At 31.2% G+C, this 17,095-nt stretch overlaps 1 protein-coding gene and 1 pseudogene across 1 annotated transcript; one reads left to right on the forward strand and one right to left on the reverse strand.

Annotated features, from left to right (window-relative positions):
• The first annotated feature begins 2,061 nt into the window (after nt 1–2,061).
• On the forward strand, nt 2,062–3,455 carry LOC133201245 (putative ankyrin repeat protein RF_0580). Its single transcript, XM_061337038.1, has 4 exons — nt 2,062–2,291; nt 2,391–2,492; nt 2,590–2,796; nt 2,900–3,455. Exons 1-4 carry the CDS (start codon nt 2,102–2,104, stop codon nt 3,061–3,063), a joined length of 663 nt encoding a protein of 220 aa, XP_061193022.1. The 5' UTR covers nt 2,062–2,101; the 3' UTR covers nt 3,064–3,455.
• A 5,797-nt stretch (nt 3,456–9,252) lies between these two features.
• LOC133201221 (uncharacterized) lies at nt 9,253–15,104 on the reverse strand (annotated as a pseudogene).
• Between the last annotated feature and the right edge of the window lie 1,991 nt (nt 15,105–17,095).

A 17,095-nucleotide genomic window follows, 5' to 3' on the forward strand; every position in this document is an offset into this window, starting at 1 on the left:
ACCAACGTCGATGAAATCACAAAACAATGTTGAGTCGATGCAATGCCAATATATTGGTCCGACAAAGGCCGGCTTTGCACAGAAGTGTTGATCCAACATTGGCATTCATCGTTGGGCAAACAAAATGAGCTTTGTTGGCCTAACGTTGGGCAAACATATTGATGCTTACTGGGACGTGTGCTCTACGGGAGGAGACAGTCGTAATTCATCTTTATTTAAAATCGCATGTGTCGTACCCCCCCCCTTTTCCCGGTCCAAATTTTCCAAAATATTTTGATAAGAAAATGGAATACGAATTTTTACTTCTAACTGTACTGCGTATTGTGAGCTTTGAATAGCTATGTCCCCGGGCCCGCATATTTTTAGATTCAACAGCCTATCTTAATACAGCAAACAAATAAATATAGTTTATTGATATTTCAAATGCATCTACATTGCAGTTTATACACATTCGATGATGTACATAGAAGCTACTAAATGATTAAATACCCTCTTTCCTTATTTAAAGTTTATAAAAACATTTCTTGATATAAATTATATGACTGTTTTATATGAAAATTGCATTGCTTATCATAGTAAATTAGATCATAGTTCAAAAGGTGGGAGTGGGTATCGTATTTAAATTACTTATTTATTCTTTTCTGCAAACTTGCTTAGTAATACAAAACAAACTGTGCGTATCTTGGAAGCTAGGGATTTATACTCTGAAATGGATTATTTTATGAATTAAATGTAATTTTTCTTTTAGGTGAGAATTTGTTTAGCATTATTACGGCGCATATAACTCCCTCCTTCTTTATTTTTATGCAACATCAAACTAGCTAATCAGATTTTTACACTGACCAGAAATGCTAGGAATGACATTTCATTGATATTTATATATAGATTAGATGAACCATAAAAGTTCATTGTTTATATGACAATTTGTATTCCATTCACAACAAAACCAAAATAGTTGTGTGGTAATCATCTTAAGAATGAAGGAAACCAACGACAAATGATCTGAGTTATGTTTGTAAGATATTTGAATTTCTCGGCTTGGCTTACATTTTATTAAATGAAAATGGATATGTAAATCCACTAATGATCTCCTTTAAATTATCATGATCAATGAGATTTAAAAAAAAACACAAATAAAAAAGAATCTACGAACAATAAAGTAACAAAAACTAAATATCATAGATTGAAAATTATGAATTGATAGTAAATAGTAAAGAAGGAATTTTGACATGTTTTATACAATATAGAGAAACAAATTTCTTTTGCCATTTTTAATATTTCTTTTACTAGATGATACGAATTATTAAAAAAAAAACTGAAAGAAAATAAATCAATGCTAAGTCAATGAAATAAAATATTGCGATAAGTGAACTATCTCAAAAAATCTACAAACAATGCAAATCTGAGACGAGGGCATAAAACAAGAACCCTTGTAAAATTCAGAGATGGAATTAGGTGTGTGGAAGGAATCAGCATCCCCTGTCAACTGGTCACACTCGATTTGAGAACAAATAGAAAATGAAATCGTTGATGTTTTAGATACCAAAATATATATCAATGGAGAAGGTCTGCTTTATGGAAAATGTTCTAAAAGTCTCTTATGTGTTGTTTTTGTCTCATTTTTTTTTTTTTTTTTTTGTTAAAATTCTAACTTCAGGATATTTTTCTAAATATTATATATATAGTTTTGTGAACGTGAATTCTGAAATAAAAGACAATGACAATCTACGTATTCTTCTTCTTTTTTCTATTAACCAAACGTGAGGTGAATGACATTAATTAAACACCATCAAAGTGAACCTGTTTTGTGACCTTCATTGTCGAGACAAATATGCATTTCAAATGATTATACCTATCAAAGATTATGAGTTATTTAATAATTACAAAACATAAAGATAATTAATTCTAATGATCACATGCTAACCACAGCAGACTAAGTCTCCTTTCAACAGATTTTTTTTATCCAATCAAGAACAAGCACAGTACTGTAGGACAAAATATGCAAATTAGTGTTAGAGGTATAAATGGGACTCAGAAAAAAGAACAATACATCATCGCTGAATAGCTTAAAACAATTAACAGCTATACGTTCTCAGTCAAAATGGAAAATAATGCCCACTCTTTTGAGCAACTACTGCTGAAAGTTGTTGATGACGGGGATATAAAGAATATAATGAAGTTGTTGCGTTTTGGAATCAGTACAAATATTTGTGACAACAATGGTGATCCTCTGCTGTTTATTCCCATAGTTAATGGAAACGTTGAAATGTTAGATGTCCTGTTGACGTGTGGTATGTAAAAGAAAAGAAAATTTAAAAATGATTTTCTCCCTTTGCAAGTTCATTTCATTATTCTAATCATATAAATTCATTTGTATATCTATATTACAGGTAATTGTGACTTAAACAAATCAAGTCAGGAATACAGAACACCTTTGATGCTAGCTGTAGAGATGGATGACATTAGAATGATAAGGCATCTTATCAAAGCAGGTAAAAAAAATCTATAGAAATCTCCATAGAGATAGAAAAATGTCACAGTAAGACTCCGAATTCTATGATATGCAATATTTGTTTCTTTCATTAACAGGAGCTAATGTGAACACTACTGACAATTTGGGGAAAACTGCATTACTACTTGCTTTGGAGGAGGGGAAATTTGAAATTGCAGAATATTTAATCAAACACGGTAGTGACGTTAATAGTGTTGATGACCTGGGCCAGTCAGCCTTATTTCACATCACTAGTGGCGAACGACGGGACTGCACCAGAATCATCAGGATCCTTCTACAATGTGGTAGGAATTTTTATTGTCATACTAACACAAATCACGCATTAAATAATTAGGTTTTTTACAGACATTCTGAATGTTTAGAGTACATTTTCTATTTTTTTTTCAGATTACAAGATCAAAGAAAATATTGATCAGATATCAAGAGAAGAAATTGCTACGTATCAAAAACAACAAGAAAAGAGAATACCTACCCTAGTAAGAAAAATAAGCCTAAAAATGAAAAGATTACCCAGTTTTAGACAGAGTTCCCGGATTACCAAATTCTCTTGAAAGAATAAAAACTAGTGTTTGGATTTTCTGTTCCAATGGGAGTTATTCCACAGCCTTCCCCCTCACAGCTGGGAAGACAACATTACTTTGTAGACCTTGTTGTTTCGATTTCGAGAATAAGAATCTATGAGAAAGGGGAAACAAGTAATGTTGAAATACCACTGATGTGTTTCGGTGTTCTAGAAAACAATCAATTGACAAATAGAACAAACTCGAGTGTCATTGTAGACAATGAACATACAAACGTTCCTAGATGAACTTTTACTGAAACAGAGTCAGGATAAACAAAAATATTCAGATCCAGGCAATATGACAGACTTTAAAAAAGTTATGAACAATGTCAAAACATTAATCATATTCCACATTAACAGCTGAAAAATAAAAGCAATTACGGAACACGTACATTTCTGTTATTCTTCTTTTTTTTTTTTTTCTTTTTTTTTTTTAAAAATGTTATTCCCTTTGTTAGGGATGAAAAATAAAAAAAAAAAACATCTTCAGATCTTGGTGCACTAACTTTGCACCAACGAGCGAAGTTTGAAGGATTAATATGTGTGTAAGAAAATGAAAGCTTAAATATTCTCAAATAATGATCAACTAAGTCAATAAACGGCCATAACATGATAGCAGAATGCTCGACAATAACGCTATCTATTTAAAAATTTCTATTTTCAATGAAATCATTAATAAAAGCGTTAACATTAATCTGAAAACATTAATAAGTCTTATGGAAAGTTAAAGTGCACTGACGTGTTCTAACAGTACACTTTTCAGAAACAATAACTCTGCATTTTGACATTCATAATGATTAATAATGGTTTAGATGTACACTGTACATGGCATCACCTACAAGTGGAATATAGGGCATGATACTACAGAGTACAAAGTTAATGGCATTGATGTTTTCCATCTAGTTCTTTAAAATGTTGAAAAAAAACTTATAAGCGAAAAAAAAATTGTTTTCCATAACTAATTTAAAAAAAAAGAGACTTTGGCCTCAATCAATTGAATTATCGACCTCAACTTTTGATCTTTAATATGTACAAACTATTCAGTACAAAAGTATTCATCGACAAAGTTTTAATTGTGAATATATATCTATATGTTTATATACAATATAAATCTTATACATTTAGCATTCTTGATTTCTCGATTTAGTGAAAAGTATTAAAACATCTAATTATATGAAATAATATCAAAGTTTATGTGAAAATGAATCACGTGGCAATAACAATGAATGGACAGTAAAACGATCCAAACAGATCACTGCGCATGCTGTCTACGATTTGTAAGTAATTGTCCTCAGAGTATTCAAGTAATCTAGCTTTTCAAGTTCTTGGTATTTCAATTCACTGATGAATGAATCACTGAATTTATAACATATTATATCAAATGGTACATTTTTTTTATAATAATAATATAGCACTTTTTTCTTACTCGTAATTCAAAAGCACAATTTTCGATGTCTAAAAAATATGAAAGCCCAGATTAAGTAACAGTTTTTAGCAGTAATCTAATATGACAAGTACAGTCTTCTTATGTAATGGAAAAGGCAGATATAATGCTCAGTATTCCTTTCTTCTGACACAAACATTTATATGCACATGACCCATAGCCCCTGACTGTGCTTCATTAATACACGTCCTGACTGTTTTCATAATTTATTCCTAAAGCTACAAAAAAACACGTATTTTTTTGGTATTAATGCATGTAAAATTAGTGCAGGTTTTAAAAGAAAACATACTCTAGTTATGTCACAATGTGTTTGGAACATAAAAGCACCTTTATTTATGCCCTTAAAATTTCCTTTGAGATGTATTAATTTTAAATTTCCTATCGTATTGAATAAAATCAGTGTTTTCATAGATCGCATTTAATGATCCTGAAGAAAAGATTTTTCATACGAATATAAAGATAAAAAATATATCTGTATAAACAATATTTTTTGAAATATCTTTTTTAAAATAATTGTTGAAAAAACATATCATTTTAATCGTTTTCAAATAAAATAATGAATAGTTTAAACGTCCGACCTTTATCACAGGATGTTACTGATCATCGAGGATTTCAGCTAGACTTGCTCCAGTTTCTGTGATTTAGTGCTCTCTTTAATACTTTTTGATAATTTCAAACATCTATGTTTGGTAGCATTTATCTACGATAGAGAACAGAGGAAACACAATACAAAATTAAACAAAGAATTGAAAAAAAAAAACTATAAATAAAAAAAAATTAGAGACTTGAGCAAGTCTATGTTTCAGCAAATGCTTCTCTATATGCACTCTACATTGTAACTTCTTTCATTACCACTGTGTTGTCCTTGGACCCAACATCATACAGTTAGACTAACCTCTTCTGGAACAGCTCCATTGTAAATGTTCACAAATCATAGCGAGTTACCAGTAATGATCAAATCTATAAGACATTTGCAGGTTTTGAATAGTTTTGTACAGACTAAAATTTAACATTGAACGATACCTATGATTTACGAAGAACTCTTTCGTCTCATACTTAGAGATGAATGAATGAAATTCGAAGGTAAAGAACACTGATCAAAGACACATTTTTCAATACGAACTGTGAACACAGCAAGACTGGACTTCTGAAAACAGAGGCGTGATTAGGTACCAAGGAAAAGTAAGCATCACTTATCGGCCGGTCAGACCCGTTCCCACAACCTCTATGTTCCTTGTTATCATCAGGTTAACAGAAAATTTAATAACCATTCTGTGTCAAGAATTTTCTTTTGGCATACATATAAAACAACGTTGCTCACTGAGAAATCACAAATTTTCGTTTACTTTTCTATTACTTTTCCCTGTTTTCATGATATTAAGAGACCCATTGAGTCATGTCTTCTATGAAACATTAAAATCACAAAACATAGTATCTTGTACATCATGTCTATGAAATATATGGAGATAACGAACAGCATTCAAGCTCAAAAGTCCATTAATCAATACAAAATAGGAGCAGAGCAAACACGGACCTCCAAACATCAGAGGTGGGATCAGGTGCCATGGAGGAGTGAGCATCCCCTGCCGACCGGTCACACCCGCCGTGTGCTCCTTGTCATGATCGGGAAACAACGGAAAAATCCGTCGACAATTCAGTGTGTAAATAATGGCCTAACAATTAGTGTGAAAAACGTCAATCAGCATTTGACTCAATGATAAATTGTATTTGCTGACAAGGTCATTGTATCGACCATAGAACTTACGAAATGATGACTTTAAACGAGACAGCTGATATTCTTGTTTCATCAACTTATTTGTCAATAATTTACCTCGTTTTAGAAATTGTACATGCGTAGAGCATGCTCTTGCATATCGAATCAACTGAGAGATATATACCCCGTATGCAGGTGATGAAGGTATATTGCTGCATAAGTAAGGGAAGTTGACGATTGAAAAGTTAAAGTCATCACGTTTATCATAAAGCTTGGTTGTTAGATTACCATTAACGTCTTTTTCAAGTAAAATATCCAAATATGAAACAGATGTGTCAGACTCTGTGGTATCTTTTATCTCAAGTTCACAAGGATATATCGTATCGACATAAGAATGAAAATAGCCATTGTTAATTGACAATACGTCATCGATATATCTAAATGTCGAGTTGAAGGCCACAGCAAGTGTTTTCTTCTTGTCACGTACAAGATTTTGGACAAATTCTGCTTCATATGAATACAAAAAAAGGTCTGCTAATAGCGGGGCGCAATTGGTACCCATGGGAATTCCAATGGATTGTTGGAAGACCTGGTCTCCAAAAACCACATTGTTGGAAGACCTGGTCTCCAAAAACTACATAGATATTGTCAATCAGAAACTCAAGCATCTTTTTAATGTCAACTTCAGAGTACTTGTGTGAACAATCAGAATATTTTTTAACAAAATAATTTTGCAAATGACCAATGACAAGGTAAGTATATTTACGAGTTCCATTTTTATTGAAAAAGCAGCTGTCAATGATATCAAACACGAAAATAATTTTCCTTGACTCAGTATATTTTCCACAAACGACGAAAACTTGCTCCCACGAAATAATTTTACATAATTTTGCATTATTTATTAAACCTTTTTCATATCTTAGTTTCTTATGTAGTATGTCAAAAATGTTTGGAATAGTACAGCACTCTACTTGAGTCTATGTGTAGAATACACATAGTCTATATACATGTACATAGTCTACTTACAATTAAGAAAGAAAGCTAAGTAAAGATCCAAACTATTTTGTTCTCGACAAAAATACTAAATTGTACTCTTAATAAATCATATTCAATAAAAAATTAAAACAAATAGAAAACGATAACGGTTATTGTGCTGTATTTCTTTGCTTTTTATGAAAGAGGACACACAATGAAACATTTTGACAGGTTCATACAGGTAAGAACCATAATCAAAAAGACAGAAGCCGAAGGAGTATAGTCTGCAGCATGCCATTGAAAATTTCACATTGCTTAAAAGACTTCTTAATGTCAAAATTTAAAATTGGTGTATGAAATCAACTAAGTTCGAAGTCAATTAAAAACTACATGCATTTTGTTTAAACATTATCATTAATCCCCATCTTACAATTATGTAATAAGTTTCTTCTCCTATAAAAAATATAATTTAAAATCTGCTTTCCTTTTTTGTTAAATAGCTTTAAGGAGTGTTTTAAACCAGGATGTTTGAGTGAAGACATTATCAAAACTTTCTCTGGAAATTCCATTTTACAAAAAGAAAACCCACGCATCTTATCAAATTGACAGCTTAACACGTGCTTTTAAAATTCATAATTTGTATGGCTACCGTACTTTTAAAGTGCATCGCTCTGTCCTTCAATAGATAACTCTTTAATTTTAAAAGTTGAGTTTTCTGCAAGTACGAGAAAAATAGTAATCATATTTACATCGTGTGTGGCAATTTGCTTGTGAGATTGTGTCTTTTACGCCCTTTCCTTCAAAATCCATTTTTTCAAGAAGAAATGATTATCGCTGTAATTCTATATATTAATATCAGTTCTTTATTCTAAAAATATAATTGACATTTCTTCTGTAGGCTTTGATAAAAACAAATATACACATTCACATAAATATACACATTCAATACTCCTTGATTAATTGATCTTTTACTGAATATTGAAGTAAATAGCAAACAAACAGTTAAACTCAGTTTAAGAAGAAAAAATACTTCAGCTTTTCCATCATCAATTTTCCTTACTTATGTAGCTATATTCTGTTATCGCCAGCCTTTATGGTGTCTATGTCTCTTTCCTGTGTCAGTATGCAGTAACGGATATTGAGCACAATCATTTATAAAACCTATATAGGCTATAGGCTAAAAAAATTATATTAAAGAACAGTTTGGTTTAAAGTCATCATTTTACATGTACACATTCTATGATTGCTTTAATGACCTTTCTGAAACACTAGTACAGCCTAAAGTTGAGTCGAATTTTGACAGAACTTGATCACTATTTATTGTCTTACCTTTTTTATTTATTATTTTCCTACATCACACATATTTTCAAAACTTTTTCCAAAACTTATTTTCCTTCTGTCTGAAGGAAGTCCATGGATAGAGAATTATACTTGACAACAAAAAAGTTCTCTCTTAAAATGATGTTAATTTAGAGTTAAATCTCTAATTTACTCCCCTTCAAAACCATCATTTCTAATATCGCAATGCATTATATATGTATTATCTCAGAACAGTGCAATGAAGAAACAGAGAAATTAGGAATACACAATTCTTTAATTTGGTGTTTATGGGCACGGCTGTATATGCAAACAAAACGGATGGGCCGCCAACATGTCAAAGGGCTGGCCCCAACAAACAACAAAAGCAACATCAAAAGCATATTCAATATCAAATGTTCACATTTTCAGTACACAACTTATTTACAAAACATCGACCAAGTTACAAAAACATATTTCCACATTCACAGTTCAAAGTTCAAAATGATATTAAAGAGTTGACCCTGGGAGTTGCAGAGGTCAAGTAACTCATGACCTTGACCCTGGGAGGTGCAGAGATCAAGGACTTGTACATTTTCACATTTCATCATAAAGTTTGACAGTGCCGCTCATAATCGCCACAAGTTTCCTACTATAAGTGTAAGCATTTGCAATGATGGTAGAAAACTCCGCCACCAAAAGTGGGGGTAGAGCGACGCTAGGGTATTATTAAGCCGTGCCCGTAATGACTACTCAGGGAAGTATGCAATGTTGCGACCCCTTATAGCTTCCAGACCCCCTTGTAATGTGTTTAATAAAATTGAATTACCTAATTTGGATAGATGGACCCCATCACTGTTTAACATTTTGGGTTGTGCTGTAATATCAGGGTATGAAATGACAGCCCCCCTTCAGACTTAACTAAAGTGCTTGCAAAGGAATAAAGGCGTCGACGAGCATTCTCCATTTTTTCACTATTATGGGAATACGGCCATTTTATTCGTGGTAAAATACAAGACCAAAGCCTAACTCCATGATTTGTATCCTTAACTTGCATATAGAAGTACGGCCTAAATCGTTTCCACCACAATGTAGAAGGATGGCTCTCGGTTGTGAACCAAATCTATTCAAGTATTTTAATTTGTAAATAACTTGCATGAGTGTTAGACCACAGTAGCCCTGCCACCATAATGATATATATACCCTATCAAGATTCAAACTGCAACCACCAGGTCTAAGTATAGCTTCTGTTTGTGCCCTTTTATGATTGAGGAGCCCACCAACCAAATGATTTGGGTATCTACAATATAAATAATCTATGAAAAATTAAAACTTTGTATACGAATATATGATTTGTAAGAGCTAGATCTCCATCTACCAGACTTTTGAATGACATCAGATGAAAACTCCTTAAGAGCGAGCTCTGTACTCACTCCAATTCGAAAGGAATGCGTTTTGTACTTGCTTGGTAAGTTAAGGTGTTTAATTGTTTTTGACAAAATAGCAGTAAATTGGTATCTAGTTAATGCAGATGAATCAAAGTGGCAAAAAAGTGGACCTGAACCATTTGGACGGAGACTAATGAAAACATCTATGTGACGAAATGGGCATGTCATGTCTCTCACCCTAGGAATGTTGAGTACTGTCCCCTTGCCCATCTGGTCAGTCTTGGAATATGTAATGGTTATGTTTCTTGAGCCCTCTGCTCTGTCTAATTTAACATCATCCCTTTGAATAACCCTTGCTGGTAAACTTGGATGGATCACTAACTCGCCTACTCTAAACAGCCCGTGAAAAGCTAATGAAAATGCTGCTGAAAACAAAGCTGACTCATAAACATTTCTACAAATACAAAGCAAAACCTGGAATATTTTTGTTAAATATGTTTTGTTATTGGTAGCCTGCTATCTGCAGTATGCTTTACACGTCTCATGCCTTCCAAGAGTTTGACAATCAAAAATTCAGAGGTGGGGTCATGAAGACCCTGCAATTAGCATTGAAATGATAATGCCGCGATGTATGAACATGTAGTGGAATAGGCCAAACCTTTGATAGATAAATGTAAAATAAATTGAACTATTAAAGCTAGGTTTCGTGGCCAGTTTTAGACAAAGTATGATACTGTTATTATTTTTTTAATTGATTTTTTTTTTTATAAAATCTGATCACAATTTTGGTGGAAATTTGTTCAACAAAATAGAGATCTTCATGGTTGGATATCTTTACCTTATTTCAATGTTTTGGCAAGGGGATACACTTGTCTTGGATTATCCACGTCAAGTGCAGGTTGGAAGCTTCTTTTCATTTTTCTAAAATAGTTGTCTTGTATATTTTATCATTATATAATAATATTTATTATTTTTGTTATTGCAATATGTATGATACTGAATGGATTGTCAATTGTATTTTGTTTTACGTCATATATATATATATATATATATATATATATATATATATATATATATATATATATATATATATATATATATAGATGTTACCATATACCGATAAAGGGCTACAAATTTAGACTTTACTCGGCACTCAGCTCCATTAAGCGGTGAGGAATCTCTATCTTGCCAACGTTTTCCGTGATACGGGGTCTCGGTTTTAAAAGTCTCATCCGAAAGAGTCGCAACTTTCACTTCAAAGTGCCAAGCACTTGGCGAACGGACGCTTGCTACCTATTTTCCATTGACTAAGGGCGGTCGCGACCGGGGTTTGAACCCTTCCTATCACGGAACGAGCTCTACCAACTGAGCTACAGTGACGGTCAATTCTGAATTGATATTGCTCAAAGAAAAAAACAAATCATAAATGTTTTCATGCTGCAAGATTTAAAGCCTTTAAAACGTTTCCTTTGAAAACATTCAAAAGTAATTCTTAATGTTGATCTAATCAAAAGCAATTATTTACATTTCCTTATGACAATGATCTAAAACAGTAATGACCTTTATCAATGCATGTCTGTCTTAAATTTCTCTTTCAATACAGGTACATTAGAATATTTACCACAATATACAAAGGAGAACATTGTTTAAGGTTTAGTTGTTCCAGATAATCAAAATCAGGTTATAGTACATGCATGTTTTCTTATGTTAAATCATCACAGAATGTCATCACATTAAAGAAATTTTTACCATCAATCATATTAAAGACGAAAGTATTTGTTTGGTACTTATATATATTCATTTAACCTTGTTAAGAAACCTCTAAACATTTTATGAAAAGGATTATATTACTTCTTCATGGAATTAAGATCTGCATCTTTAATGTATGGACGTGCAATGGAAAAGTACTGAATTTGAATGTATTTCATTAATTATTATTAACTGATTATCTACATCTACATTTCCCACAAGGAACGACATGTTATTTTATTTTATTTTTTTTGAATTTAACTTGTCTCAACTGCTTTGAATTTTAAGTCTATGCTCTCATGAGGCAGAACCTGATGATTGAGTCTGTAGCCACAGTTGACACTTCCTCTACATTAAACAGTGCAATTGAGTCTTAAAAAATTTTTAAAGACAGTTTATTAGTTGTAAAGAATAAAATATTTTCTTAGGTTTTTCTAATTTTTTTCTATCGTTAGGCTACTAAGTTTTGTTTCATAAAAGAATATCAGACGGTAAGACAAATATAGCAAACCCAATTTCACTGATTTTACCTTTATTTGTATGCGTGATTGTATTTTACATAATATACTAAGAATCGACATTTTTTTTCCAAAAAATATTCATTCATTATAATTTATTGGAATAGAACCTGTTTTGGACATAATGAATTTTCATTAATGCATCATACGAAGGTACATGGTATATCCTAACAAAATTTAGCAAGTACTTTCGGTCGTAACTAAATATAGACCTTTTGAGCATTAGTTGAGTGAATCAGTTTGATTTTATTTGTAAGAGTTGCATAAATCAAAGACCATAATTTATGCTTATTAGTTTTGATTGTTTTCAGTCATTTACATTGCAAAAATACCAAATGCTAGTGCCCTTTTGTGCACCTGTGAAAGGATTATATGCTAGTATCTTGAAATACAACAATCGCAGCTTTAGCAACGTTCCTTAAAATACATAAATTAATTCTAATGTATTGCACTACAGATTATATTACAGCATGTTTATCACATTACCTAGATTTACCAACTTATAATGAATATGGTAATTGCTACAAGAAATTTTACGCCATCAAGATAACGTTTACTAAATCAAGATGAAGCGCTCATATTGCGCATGACCAGTCTATTGGGGATCCTTACACCTCCTTATCACATGACACTCCTCTGATGTTTCCATTTTTGCTCTAATCTCTCTTGTAAATGTTTAATGGCTCATTTGAGTTTGATTTCTATTCGTCTTTTCATTTCTAAATTCAATTTGCAGACGTCATATTTTGGGCTGTTTTATATATATATATATATATATATATATATATATATATATATATATATATATATATATATATATATATATATATATATATATATATATATATATATATATATATATATATATGTTTGAACAGTAAGAATGTATGTGTTTGTTAAAGGTGTAGGCATTGATTAAAACTTCATTTTTCGATCTATCGTTTACTTTAAATAATTTTCTATGAAAAGCATTCTTTAATTTTAGTCATAATTTTTCCAGTGCGTTTGGCGATCGCCTTTTCAATTTTTCATGAATGAAAATTATACAGTTATCCATTCAAAAAAGAATAAAAAAAAAAAAAAAAAAAAAACAGGGGAGATGAATGACAAGGATTTGAGTGCAAATGCACAAATATTATTGCGCACATAAATGAAAGCGAAATTAATTGTGCGTTCTTAATTCAAATTTGAATTAAAAAAATAAACAATTTTTCATAGTTAACAGGTATGAAAAGTATCTATATAACGTAGCAAACATTTAAATTTACATGGCGTTACAGTGCAGAAACAACAAACATATTCCTTGAAATATTGTTTGTTTTCTTAGGTCTTTGAAATGTTTGTTATATGATATTTTACGTTTTGAAAATTGCGTTTACAAATCGCTGGTTGTGTTACTTGGTTAGCATCTCAAAACATAAAAAAGTGTTTGTTTTTGTTTTTTATTAAAGCCATTGATAGCTAACTAACAACTAAACTTCATCATTAACGTGATTTCTTCTTGTATTTTTTTTAATCCTCAATTTCTTTATGTATGTAACAATATACTATTATCACCTGTATATTGGGTTTATGCCTTCCATTTTATTTAATTGAGGCACAAGAACAATGTTCTAAGTACGAACCATTTCTGAATCGAGAAAAGCTACGATACTGACAAACAAGTTGATGATAGTATAATACAAGGGTCTCTACTTTCAAATAAAATTCAAATACGTATTTTGATTCAAAATTTAAGTAAAAACAGTATTCTAAGAAAAATTGCGATAAAAAGACTCCGCATTTTTCACACCTGCCCTACAAGCACATTTATTTCTGCACCGAATTTATTCTTAAAAGCACTACGAACTGTTTACATTCCTAATATTATTAGGTATGTGTCAGTACACATATGAATATTAATTGCTTAATCAGTAAAATTTCAATAAAATTTCTACGTTTATTATATCAGGAGTTGATGCTGCTCAACTTTGAGAATTTAATTTTAGTGTACATTAAAGACGTACATTTTACATTGTTGTTTTGAATTATAACCCTGACCCAATCCTTTATAAAGGACAGAGTTTAATGTCACGTTCTTAAAACCTTTGGTTGTGCTTTTAATGGTGTTCAAGTACATTGATATTACTCATGTGTCGTGTTCTTTAAAACTGATTCAAAATTTATGGAAATAAACTTTTGTTAGAATAAAATGTAGGCTATTTTAGCAAATTAAGCATAAATTGAACAAAATGTCGTCATACATACAAAATGAAACCTCCGAGTAGAATTTGAAGAAATATATATTATTGCGTCTTAATAATTGACGTTTATTTTTACAATGTATTTTAAATTAGACAAGTGCCATTCTACATGTATATACATGTACATTAAAATGAAGGGTTTATGTAATACAAACTGGTGTCAATGCGTACACACACAATCAAAAATTCTCTTTGCTCTTCCTTATAATTTCTTCAAATGGAAAAGAAAATGAATAAACACTTTGTCATGTTTATTAAAATCTTCACTTGCAATGTCAGCTTAAAAACTTATTTATTTCACAATGATTTTACTTAAATTCATGAATTTTACTCAGATAACATTTGACAATTTTCAGTGCAGGCAAATACGAGTTGTCTTTTTTTCTGACTGCACCTAGAATGTACGAGGTTAATTTTGACCAAATAGTCATCACGTAGTATTTTTTGACACACACATGAGAACAATGTGCCTCTGTACTGAATAATTTTGTAATTTGGTTTGTTTAACTAAAACATATTACTCAAGAGATGCAAATTAGCTTTCATACTTCATAATGTACCCTAGTTACATTTTTATGATCTTTCTAACCCTCGTGACAACATTGTACCAGCAGGGTCATTGGACCACAAGTGTCTACCTCAATCTGTCTCTGTCTATCTGTCTTGGTACATAATTCCACAAAGAGTTGTCATCATCTGTCATTGTCTATGGTTATGTAGTTAACTATGTCTGGGTGTAACAAAGTATTCAGGGCTTTCGCATCCTTTGATTGTGCACAGCTGTGTGACTTTATTTATGCTATGTTCGATGGTTTCATTCGATCAACAAGGAAGCAGGATATTAATGTAGGACATTTCATGTAAAAATATTAATCTTTATCTTTGTAGATTAAATTTTCTATAAATAATCATTAAATTAGTCTCATTTTTTTTCTTTTGCATGGATCAGAATATAACTCATTAAACTTTAGATTCCTTAACTTTTTTTCGTTGAGGGCAGATGATTATGTGTGACTTTAATGATTTTTTTTTCATCCCCCTACAAAATACATATCTAAATAGTTGTCCAAAGATATTTTTATCAAATGGTAAACAAAACACGTTTCCGAGGATCTATGTTTGTATACTTTTATAAGGATAACAACTGTGAAAAAATAAATCTCTTTGGGTTTCGATTTTGAGAATTGATGAGAAGAATGACACTAAGAATGTCATAAAATACATATCTCCGAAAAACTCCGGTGCATGGACATGTAGAAATGTTTATCATTGTGTTTGGTATAAGAACAAACTTCAATATAATTTTCAAATTTGTTTTCGAAAACCGTTCTACTATATGACAACAGATCACTAAACATTTATTCATCCTAGTCTTTTTTCAGGAATTGCAAACACAATTTAGTTACTGTAATCTCTAAATAACTTATAATTACGAGTACCGAACAACACTGATGCTAGCTCATGAAATAGATGGCATACAAATTAAAAGGCATTTAGTCAGAGTAGGTACATAAGCAATAATTATAAATACAATCATTAAATATATATTATGTATTACGAAAATATAAAGTAGATAATATGTATTTTTGATAACATTGACAAACTGCGACAGTAGCTTGTATAATGCAACAGACAATCAGAAAAACTTTGCTATTGAATTTGGAGGGGGATTTAAGTAGCAGAGTCCAAGAAGACAATGATTAAAATAGTGTCGACGACCAAGATCAATCTGCCCTACTTTACATCACAAGTAGTGAAAGAAGAGTCCGTACTAGAATTATTCGTACGTAATACATTGGATAGGTTCCTATTGAAAAAAACCCTTCAAATTAGCATTCTTATTTTGTAAACACAATATGTCAATAATAAAGTATGGAACATTTAACTATTTTTTAAAGATAAAGTATATTAATTATCAATTTACAGAGAAAAAGATACCAGATGGGGAAATATATTCTATCAAAAGGAAGGAACAAAAATGCTCCAAATGTTGGGAAAAAATTAAGTACGAATGGAAATAGGTTTAAAAATATTCTCAGGTCAGAAAAGAACCTCAAGATTCTATAGCTAGTGAAATGCCTTAAACCAGGTGGTTAAATTAGATTTCCCATATCTATCAGAGTATAAGCATAGTATTATATCCTTCCTAGTGACATAAAGTTTTCTATATGGGACGTCAAATTGAATAAAACCTCTTTTTTAAAAAATCTATAAATAAAGCCAGAATACAAAATACAGAGGGCTTTGCAAGAGTATTCATTTAGTGCCAGTTGGTACGATAGACAAAGCCATTCCACGACAAGTTAAACTTTTTTACGCATGCATTCGTGTGAGGTAATTTCTCTTTAAGTTTAGCAATGTTAAATTCAACAACCTTTTCAAAATGTATTCCTTTAATTTAACAGATTGTGAAACTCATTGCATGATTTGTATAAATATTTTTTCTCCAAAGATGTTCCACTATATCTTAGCAACAGTCCAACAAAGTTACTGCTCAACTTAAGACGGCTGGGTGGTTGTGGCCATTTTCGAACTATATTGATCTCCTTTAGAAGAAGAGCTCCATATAAAGATATACAAAAATGATAAAATTTAAAAACTAAAATGTATGAAATTTTTGTTTGCCAAATGATAGTTAACAGCTTAAGATATCATATTAAAAAAATTAAGTCATATCTGATGGTTAATTTGTTG

The sequence above is a fragment of the Saccostrea echinata genome, unplaced genomic scaffold (genome assembly GCF_033153115.1).
Source record: "Saccostrea echinata isolate AGI-Se365-2 ecotype Australia unplaced genomic scaffold, CSIRO_AGI_Sech_v1 ptg000043l, whole genome shotgun sequence".
NCBI classification, from domain to species: domain Eukaryota; kingdom Metazoa; phylum Mollusca; class Bivalvia; order Ostreida; family Ostreidae; genus Saccostrea; species Saccostrea echinata.

What these genes read in the sequence shown, in the direction of transcription:
- LOC133201245 (XM_061337038.1), top strand. Translation starts at nt 2,102, where the DNA reads ATGGAAAATAATGCCCACTCTTTTGAGCAACTACTGCTGAAAGTTGTT. An exon ending in AGATGTCCTGTTGACGTGTG is followed by an intron (nt 2,292 to 2,390) that starts GTATGTAAAAGA and finishes TCTATATTACAG; the next exon opens with GTAATTGTGACTTAAACAAA. An exon ending in AAGGCATCTTATCAAAGCAG is followed by an intron (nt 2,493 to 2,589) that starts GTAAAAAAAATC and finishes TTTCATTAACAG; the next exon opens with GAGCTAATGTGAACACTACT.